The sequence below is a fragment of the Glycine soja genome, chromosome 6, assembly GCF_004193775.1.
Source record: "Glycine soja cultivar W05 chromosome 6, ASM419377v2, whole genome shotgun sequence".
In the NCBI taxonomy this organism is placed as follows: domain Eukaryota; kingdom Viridiplantae; phylum Streptophyta; class Magnoliopsida; order Fabales; family Fabaceae; genus Glycine; species Glycine soja.
This window is the reverse complement of record NC_041007.1, coordinates 22,043,463-22,054,372: the sequence shown is the minus strand read 5'-3', so window position 1 is coordinate 22,054,372 and position 10,910 is coordinate 22,043,463. Positions and strand designations below refer to the sequence as shown.

At 35.1% G+C, this 10,910-nt stretch overlaps 1 protein-coding gene across 1 annotated transcript; it reads right to left on the bottom strand.

Annotated features, from left to right (window-relative positions):
• Nucleotides 1-6,784: 6,784 nt before the first annotated feature.
• LOC114416702 (3-ketoacyl-CoA synthase 11-like) lies at nucleotides 6,785-9,692 on the bottom strand. Its single transcript, XM_028381677.1, has 2 exons — nucleotides 9,345-9,692; nucleotides 6,785-8,633 (listed from the first exon to the last, which is right to left on the bottom strand). The coding sequence occupies exon 2, from the start codon at nucleotides 8,624-8,626 to the stop codon at nucleotides 7,094-7,096; it is 1,533 nt and encodes a 510-aa protein (XP_028237478.1). The 5' UTR covers nucleotides 8,627-8,633; nucleotides 9,345-9,692; the 3' UTR covers nucleotides 6,785-7,093.
• Nucleotides 9,693-10,910: the final 1,218 nt, after the last annotated feature.

The following is a 10,910-nucleotide window of genomic DNA, read 5'->3' as shown; positions in this document are numbered from 1 at the left end:
TCTAAATATGAGTATGACACAAGACCTTGAAAAGCTTGATTCAGATTTAATTGCTACTTATGTAGTAGGTATGTTTTTGATGTTCATATTATCCTACTTTTGTGTTATTTGTTATTTTAATTTGTTATTTGAATTACAGGCATGATCAGAGAAGACCCATCAATAAAAATTTCTTTGATTCAAGAAAGGATAAATAGTGAATTTTCCTATAAGGTTTCATACAGAAAAACATGGATGGCAAAACAAAAGGCGATTGCAATTGAATATGGCGATTGGAAAAAGTCATATGCGAAACTTTCGTCATGGCTAACACACATGCAAAATCATTCTCCTGGCTCTTACTTTCAAATACTACATGACGATTTTATTGTTGGTAATAGGGTGAGTCACGAACATCGTCAGTTTCATAAAGTATTTTGGACATTTGGTCAATGTAAAGAGGTTTTTAACTACTGTAAGCCAATCATACAAGTTGATGGCACACATTTATACGGGAAATACCGTGGGACCCTGTTAATGGCCACATCACAAGATGGAAATGGTGGTGTTCTTCCTCTAGCATTCGCCGTGGTCGAAGGTGAGACGTTAACAGCATGGTCATGGTTTTTGGCCCACTTGCGTGAACACCTCACAAATAAGAATGAAATTTGTCTAATATCTGATCCTCACGCGAGTATAAAGTCTGTTGTCGCTAACGAAGCACTTGGTTGGAAACCTCCCCACGGTTATCATGTGTACTGCATCCGACACATAGCGAGCAATTTCAATCGCAAATTCAACAACGCGAAACAAAAAGAGATGTTCAAGAAATTGGGTAAGGTTTATTTTATACATTAAGTTAATTTGAGTTTCATATCTACCTACAACTTTTGATGGTAACAAATTTGATGCAGCGTACACTCCTTGCAATCATGTGTTTGATCAAAACTTAGAAAAATTTCGTCAATTGAGTCCAGCCATAGCAACATGGATTGATCATATTTCAAAGGAAAAATGGAGCATGGCTTACGATACATGTGGACGAAGATATGGTCACATGACAACCAACCTATCAGAATGTGTGAATAAGGTGTTGAAAGATTGTCGTAGCATTCCAATAACAGCGTTGGTCAAGTCAACATATAGTAGGTGTCGAAAGTATATTGTTGATCGTGGTCGCCAAGCCCAAAGACAATTAAACGAAGGCCAAGTATATTGTTCTAAGCTTGTTAAAGAACTTAGGAAAAATCAAGAACAAGCTTGTTCGCACATCGTTCGCGTGTATGATATCCACTCGACAAGGTTTGAAGTAGAGGAGACCTTCAATCCTATAACGCAACGTGGCGAACAAAAGTGGGCAGTTAACTTCAATGGCCATTATTGTCAATGCGGAAGGTATTTTGCGCTTCACTATCCATGTTCACACATTATTGCAGCTTGTGGTTATGTGAGCATGAACTGCTATCAATATATAGATGTTGTTTACACAAATGAGCACATCTTAAAAGCATACTCCGCACAGTGGTGGCCTCTTGGGAATGAAGCGGCAATTCCTCCTTCTGATGATGCATGGACACTTATCCCTGACCCAACTACAATTCGTGTGAAAGGTTGGCCAAAATCAACAAGGATAAGGAATGAGATGGATTGGCTGGAACCATCTGACCACCGACAAAAATATAGTAGATGTGGAGCAGAAGGTCACAATAGGCACCGATGTCCAATGCAATCTGACCGTGGAAGTAATTCATTTAATTGATTTATGTATGTTAGATGAGTGACTTGTATTGGTTGAGGTTTTGTTCAATGTATTTACTTTGTGGTGTTCAATGAAATCGTCAGTTACTTATTTTTGAATGTGTACTTTTGTCAAGAAATTTATACATTACTTATTTTCGAAATTGTATCTAAAGAAGAACTATCTACAATGTTGTACTTAACGGTATTCAAATTGATACTAAAGGACAACTATCTACAATGACAAACTATGGACTTAGTCATTATGGACTATCTGGAACAAGGACTAAACCCTACAAAATAAACATTACAGAATAAACCCTAAACACTACATAATAACACACCAGAATAACACCTAAGCCTTAGGGTTTAGGGTTGATGCCTTAGGGTTTAAGGTTTAGGGTTGAGGCCTTAGGGTTTATGGTTTATGGTTGAGGCCTTAGGGTTTATGGTTGAGGCCTTAGTTAGGGTTTAGGGTTTAGTGTTTATGGTTTAGGGTTTAGGGCTTAAGGTTTAGGCCTTAGGGTTTAGGGTTTAGGGTCTAAGCCTTTGGATTTAGGGTTGAGGCCTTAGGGGTTAGGGGTTAGGGTTTAGGGTTTAGATAAAATTACTCTAGACTCATATGCATCTAATGAAATAAAATTACATTTAGAAGTTGAAATAAATGGAGTGGATCAATCCAGGTTAAGTGACATTAATTATATTCTTTTGTCTACCTTAGTGCACATATGGCATTGGTGTTCATCGTTAGTTAGAAACATTAGTTATTTTCTTTTGTCTACCTAGTTTTTTTTTTAACTTTATTTATTATTATAATTTGATGCGCGACATAAACCGTATCCATTAGGAAGCCTTAATAAACTGCATACGATAGATTAAATGTCAAATTCAAATGAGAAATATACAACAACATATTTAAAGAGAGACATGCAAATCATTCATTTTGGTGTCCGTGATGCCGTGAGGATGTGCCACATGGTCTATCCCATCTTCGTGCTTGGCGATCAGGATTTCTTCTGCCCCGATGTCTCCCCGCTTCTTCTTCGTCAGCCTCAACAGAAAATTCGTGACGCAAATCAACACCTAATAAGTCACGCATATTAGGTATTGGTCCCGGTACATTCCATTGTGTACCTAATGGGGCATTAGGTGTTGGAATTTGACCATGATATTGCTGTGAAGGGGTCATAGTCGGCCATGAAAAATGAGGATGTGTGTCCGCAACACCACCGAACGAATGCTCGCTTGCAGAAATATCAGTGTGATGACCCTGAAAAGAATACTGATACATCTGTGTCGGATACTGAGCAAATGTTTGTGGCATGTAATACATTCTATGGCACGCTCCGCCATTTGTTGGGAATATTCTTCCGCTTCAACAGCCTCCCTTCGTTTGCCTATGCCCTGAGTTTCAACACTTGACAGAAGAATGTGAAACTCTTGTGCTGGAAATTGACGCTCTGATGCAGGACCATGTGACACAGGCTCAGTGATTCTCTCTTTCTCTTCGGATAAAATTGTAATTTTCTCCACATAAGGCACGAGATCATCAACTGTCCATGTATTCCTCTCTTGAGGAGACACCATGTATTGTAATGTCTCTGCAACTTCAGCCTGCAATTATTAGGGTCAGAAAATTAATGGGCATCATTAAAAAAATTTTAAAGTTAAATATTCAAAAAAACAAAAAAATACCAATGTAGCCGTGTTTGCATTTTGTGGGTCAACAAACATCTTTGTCTTTCGCCTATACCAGACCATGTAGTCCGAGTTAAAGCTCAATAGACCCTCTTGTCAGGGATAAGTGTCGATCCTAAAAGCATGGCAATTGTTCCACTGATAAATCATTGGGGCGAACAAGTGCCCCCAATTTTCATCATGTTTCCCTTTTAGTGTTATGCCATGAATGTTCAAGGGTTGCGAAGGAGACTTTGGAATTGGTTGTTGCATTCCAAATTGTCTCAATACTCTATCCGGTTGGTGCCACTCAATAACTTGGAAACAAATTAGTGGCACCACCACGCACCATGCGACACTTCCGACTACACAAATGGGAGGCAACAATGATATAACAGTTGTTGTGTAAGACTCCCACACAAACTGCATATAACAACATGGTTGTCAGCATTTTAGTAAAATAACACATCATTTTTTATTTTACAAATACAATACCATGTTCTTACCTCATAATGTTTCATAATATCCAACTTGCGACAAAAAACTCTCACATCATCATTGTCGATATGTTGATTTCCACGTCGTAGCCACCTACAAAGATTAAAATTTAATATACCCTAAAACCATTTATTCTTTTGAAATGAAAAACGCTTTTAAAAATGACTAACCTGTGCTCGAGTGGTTTATTTTCTACTTGGGAAGGAGTCTTCTTTGAAGCCAAGGTTATACATCGTTCCCATGCCCACATTTGTAGTAAGATGCACATACCTCCGATTGATTTAGTTTTATAATCGGTGACACTGCACATCTCTCTCTATAGAAAAACAAGTACGGCAGGTCCCCATGCATATGTGCTACAGTCTCCAAAGTCACGTAAAAATTGAAGGTACCTTAGCGAAACTTTGTTACTGCTTTTGTCAACGAACAAGACACCTACAATGAATCTTAGTATCCATGCACGGGCAAACCTTCGTACTTTCTTCGTCGTCGTGGTTATTTATTTGTGCAAAATGGTGAGCCAACCAACTTAATTTAATCACACTACCTTTAATTTCACCTTCTTGTGGTTGTGGTCTAACTCCCAATAATTTCTCACATAAATCAGCCCAATTAAGATTTGTTGGACCGATTAATGGTAAACCATCCACACGTAGACCTAACAATACAAAGACATCTTGAAGAGTAATAGTACACTCTCGGCATCTCATGTGAAACGTATGTGTTTTTGGCCTCCATCTTTCTATCAAAGCACTAATTAATGAGACATTTATTTTTAAGTATCCCATCTTCATAATACAGTAAAAACCAGATTGTCAAAGGAAAGGAAAAATTTGCTCTGGGATTTCTTCTTCCCCTTGATACGTGGGGACAACTCGTCTGATATGTAATTTCCGATCTTCTTTCCCATTCGAAATATGTTCTGAAACATGTTTAGGTTGCATCCATAATACATCACTATCGATCGGGCCAGACTTAATTTTAATATGTGATGGACATGACGATGAAGATGTCATTGATACTACAAAATAAAATATAATACAATAAATTCACAAAATAATTTATACATTATTTGTAGATAATATAAATAAAACTACACACATTTATAAAAACGTTATTAAATATATATAAATAAATTTGTAATAAATAAAACTGGGCAATTTTGAATATATTCTATAGATAAATTAAAATACATGTGAAGACAAATATAAATAAATAACAAAATATATTTATTTGATAACAAAATATATTATACAAATAATAAAATTTAAATATATTCTACAAATAATTTCAAATACATACACACAGACAAATTTAAATAAATAACATAATATATTCTAAAATTAACAAATAAATAATTAAATAAAATATGGACTACCAAATAAATTAAAAGACAAACAAATATTGAAATGCAAAAAATTATTTAAACAATGTGTAATACAAAAATAATAATAATGTACAATGTATCATATATTTAATCACGTAAATTTTCTAAAACAAATAATATTAACCTACAAACTAAAACTAACAAATAATATATATAACATTCTAACTAAAAATAATTAACTCAAATAATATTAACTTACCAACTCATTTATTTAACAATGTACTATCTATATATAACATACAAAATTATAATACTAAAAAGATAAATTTACGTGTGTGAAGTGTCTAATATTACAATTATTTATTTACGTGTGAAGTATTTAATATTACAAAAACTAAAAATTTACATGTGTATAAAATTTACAAATATATACCTAAAGCTAATATTAACTTGTGCCTAATACTACAAAAGTTAATATTACGTGTGTCTTGGCTAAAGTATCATGGGTATATATATATTTATTTGGCTAAAGTATCATGCATGTAAATATATACCTAATACCTCAAAAGCTAATACTACAAAAGCTAATATCACATATATAAAATCTAAGAATATATACAAAAACTAAATAATATTTTTATACTAACTAACCAAATAATATTTTCATACTAATTAACGTAAGCTTAGAATATCTATTAATACTAACTAACCTACTATTTTTATAATTTAACAACATAATATATAAATCTTATTTAATTTAAAAATCACTTACCAGGAATTATGGAGGAGAAAGGGCACGCAAGAAACTTCAAGGAAGCACAGCACACACACTCAAAGAGAAAGGAAAAGCTCCGCAACAACTTGGGGGAGGAGAAGTGTAGAAAAATTTATGTTCATGGAGCATTTTTTTATAAGAGAAAACGTAAGGAAGCAACAGTCACAAGCCTACTCCTCCATTTTCAGCTACAACTGCAACCTGCAACCCTAACCTATCACTGCACTCATCAGAAACACTGCAACCCTAGCTTGCGTAACACTGCATGGCTGATTCCTCCACGTCAGTATCGCCAATGGGAGAGGCGAGAGCTTCCTCCATGTCAGTATCGCCATTGCTGATAGCGGGAACCTCTTCACGTGGCGTGTCTCGCCAATGGGACAAGCGACACCTCTCCACGTCAGCTCGTATCGCCAGTGCCAATGGCGAGATCATCCACGTCAGCGCCTGTATCGCCATTGCCTCTAGCGGGTCATGCTTTATCGCCAAAGCTAATGGCGGCTTCCATGCAAAAAGAGACTCCCTGTGCAAATACTTTCAAAACAGACCTTGTTACGTAAATTGTTTATAAATGGAACCCTCTAATGTAAATTTGCCTACCTTTCAATTCCAAAAGAATGTGGAGAAAATAAATGGACCTCAGTTTCAAGGGTGTGTCCTATGGCAACAGCTTAGAATACTAGACTCTGTGTAGCTATTAGTCACTTATAACATTATTATTACATGGAACTAATCTCACCCAATAAACATTTTTTAATTCATATAAATCAAGAATGGAACCCCTGATCATATTCTTAAGAAACAAGGTTATATCACTTATATGTCAACCAAGAAAATACAATTTTTTTCCATTTCAAAATGGGAAAGAATTGTAAATGTATAAGACAAATCTCGAATTGAATTGTAATTACATTTCACTACCACAGAGCAATAGATTGCTGAGATACCCCGGCAGTCCAAAGCTCTTGCACAAGTCGTTGACTAAATTAGACTTAATAACAAACAAAATCTATCACAAACAAGACCTACCCCTCATCCCTTTCCACCACTTCAACAGCTACCACCTAATGCTGACCAAAAAATACTCAAAACTACGTTGTTTAGAGAGGCGAAATCCTTGGAACTTCAACTGGGAACTTGTGGATCTCATCCATCCAAGGGTTCTTCTCCTTCGCAGAGTTGATGGTCCTGAGAGCCTTCCACACTGCACTGTTGCACTTGAATCCGGAACCGAATGCTATCTGCCATGTTCTGTCACCCTTTCTGATCCTCCCTTTGGCTTCTGTGTAAGCCAATTCATACCAAAGAGAACTGCTGGAGGTGTTGCCAAAACGGTAAAGCGTCATCCTTGATGGCTCCATATGCCAAGTGGACAGCTGCAAGTTCTTCTCCAGTTCATCCAACACGGCTCTGCCTCCGGCATGGATGCAAAAGTGCTCAAAAGCTAGCTTGAAGTCTGGAATATAAGGCTTGATCTTCATCTTGAAAAGCTTCTTCCCAACCAATGTGGCGAAGAACAGGAGCTGTTCAGACATTGGAAGGACAAGAGGCCCCAATGTGGTGATGTTGGTTTTCAAAGCATGACCAGCAACTGCCATCAAATCTCTTGACAAAGTAACACCAATCTTGCCACTGGAATCTTCCTCTTGGACAACGCAGCCAAAGCACTTGTCATCAGAACCCTTATTAGTGCGAACGGTGTCAACCAGCTGGTATTTTGATCTCCTCCTATCAGAGCCTTTGTTAGAAAGCAGAATGGCAGCCCCTCCCATACGGAACAAACAATTGGAAACAAGCTTCGATCGGTCATTCCCAGAGTACCAATTCAAAGTGATGTTCTCGGTGCTAACAACCAATGCATAAGAATTGGGGTGGACTTGGAGAAGGTCCTTAGCAAGATCAATTGAAATGAGGCCTGCACTGCATCCCATTCCACCAAGGTTGAGGCTCTTTATGTTCCCTCTAAGCTTATAATGATTGATAATCATTGCCGAAAGTGATGGCGTGGGGCAAAAGAGGCTGCAATTCACAATCAGAATTCCAATGTCCTTAGGTTTCACAGAAGTCTTTGCAAACAGCTCATCTATTGCACCAAACATAACAGCTTCAGCCTCTTTTCTTGCCTCTTTCATTGAGGGGTTGGGAGGATCATTGAGAACAGCCTCAGGAAAGTAAGTGCTTTCCCCAAGGCCAGCCCTCTCAAGAATCTTTCGCTGGAATTCAAGAGTTTCCTCTGTGAAAAAACCACTCTTCCGGGACTGGTCCATGAATATCTTCTTTGAGCATTTGCGAGCTTCTTCCGGCTTGTAACAAGAGAAATTTACAAGGTACACGGGCCGTGGACGAGTCATAATGTATAGGGTGGACAAAAATACAATGAGAGTGGAGCACACAATAACAGATATCAAATTGTATTGTAGATTCTCCCAAATGACATGGAGATCTTCAAGGGAGAAGCTCGAGAGCTGTGCAGCAATGAGCACCACCAGAGGGGAAAGAAAGAGGTACATGCCATGTGTGATGAGGTAATGATAACCAAGCTTCACATACTTCAATTTCACGGACTTCTTGAAATCTGGAAGGTTCCGCAATGGTGGTGGCATCAACGGTGTGTCTGGTTTTGCCTCTGCCATATTTTTCCTGTTCAAAAATTTGATTTGAATACATTTAGCTACATTACATAACTTGATAGTTGATACGATCAAATTGAGCATTTATGCATGGATACAGCTGAAGCAATTCCATAGCTTACAATCAAGCCCCTGAAATATATAGATATGTTTGGATTGAAGTTTGGAAACTACTTTTGTAAAATTTCAATTTCCAATAACAAATTTCAATACACCCAAAGAAGAACGAAAAAATTGTTGCATCCAGTGCAAAAGTACTTTTGGGCTCTTTCAACTTTAATCCAAAATACACATAATCCTTTTCCGGTAACAACTTTTGCTTGAAAAAATGGTAAAAAAAAATGTTGATTTCTCTAATTTATGATAACATGAGATTGACATGAGCATTTATGTATATAGAAAGAGAGGTGAAACAGTTTTATAACTCAACAACCATATGACACAATAAAGTCCCTGGTTACAATTTCGTTGCTTTCACCAAAGTCAACGAAATTGAAAAGGACAAATACAAAGCTCAAGTTTTCAAAACATCCGTGGATAATTAACTAAGTTTCTTCTATGGCGGACCAAGGCGTAAATCCAGATCTTAATTTCATATCGAAAAATGGGGAACTGTTTTATTAAAAAAAATTAATTCATTTACATCAATAAATCGATATCTCCAAGGTGTCACGAAACCATTTAAAATAAATAAGAAATAGATCAATAAAAAAAAATGTACCTTGAAAGGCCAAAGACACCAGAGAACGCAGCAATGTGGCCCGTGAAACGAAAAGAGACGCAGATTAGAGGGAGAGAGAGTAAAATAGATTTGAAGCAGTGGTTTAAAATGACGAAAGTAAAATAGAGTTAAATTAAATTTGTTGGGTAAGAGAGAGAGAGTGTGGCGAAATGGAAGGAGCCTTTGTTTTTGTTTTTTTTGGCTGATGAAATGGAAGGAGTGTTAGTAACGAAGTTGCATTATATGATTGTGATCTGATTATAATGTAAAGTATATATAGGGAAAATTAAAAAGAAGGGTGGGAGGGAAGTTCGAAAGAACGAACATTGAGGCGAAAACGGCATTGAGAAATGAGAACGCGTAGTGATTCATTCGTTTGCATTGCTTTTTTCAAGTGCGGCGCAGTCCAACTTTGACCGTTCTCATCACAGCTGGTCACTGGCGTTACATCCAACGGCTCTTATTGTTTGTCCTGCTGCCTCCACCCTACTGTTCCCGTCTCCTACTACTTCCCCTTCACTATTATTTAGTAGTTTATTTTATGTCACTCAAATATAACATATTAAATTATTAATAATCATTAAAGATCTAGCTGATAAGATAAGGAACGAATTCATATATATAAAAAAAAGCTGATTTGATTTTTGTTTTCAATACGAGCACTAATAATATAAGTATTTTTATCGGTCTTCTTTAGAACTCTTAACTAGCGGAACCACTTATAGGGGGCAACAGTTTTTATAAATTATCCAATAGGGGTAAATTTCAAAATAATATTCACAAAGGAATAAGTGGTAAGGTACCCTAACACAAGTTGTAAATTAATTCATGATTTTTGTTTGTTTTTTTTTTTACTGAAGTCATAAAAAAGAAAATGACTTTTTTTAATTACGTACTTTCAAATTATAAATATTTTAATTTTTTAGTTAGCTATTAGAAATCGTAAATGATTTATGACTTCAAAGTCATAATTTTTTTAAAAATTAATTATTAATAAATTTAAATTAGTTTTAATTTATAATTTTATTTAATATTTTTTATATTTTTATATTATTTTATTTAATATATTTTCTATATTTTATATATTATTTTATTTAATATTTTCAATATTTTTGTTATTAATATTAAAGAATATTATTTGTTTTATAAATTAGAAAAATTATGTAAACAAAAGACTTACTTTAAATAAAAATATTAAAATGTATTACACATATTTTTTAAGAAAGATATTAATTATGAGATGATGTTCCGCAATAAATTCTTCAGAATATACGTCAAAATCTTTCTTTTTGTTACGTTTAATTTAAATAAAATAATATATAAAAATATAAAAAAATATTAAATAAAACTATAAATTAAAAATAATTTAAATTCGTTAATAATTAATTGTAAAAAAATTTACGACTTTAAAATCATAAATCAATTATAACTTCTAATAAGTAATTAAAAAATTAAAATATATATAACTTCAAGACTTTACTTTCAAAAAAGTAGTATGATATCCTACTATTTACCCCTTTATGGGTATTATTTAAAATTTATCCCATTTGATAATTTAAAAAAATT

Bases quoted from the DNA above. Each gene is read 5' to 3' on its own strand.
- LOC114416702 (XM_028381677.1), bottom strand. From the start codon at position 8,626: ATGGCAGAGGCAAAACCAGACACACCGTTGATGCCACCACCATTGCGG.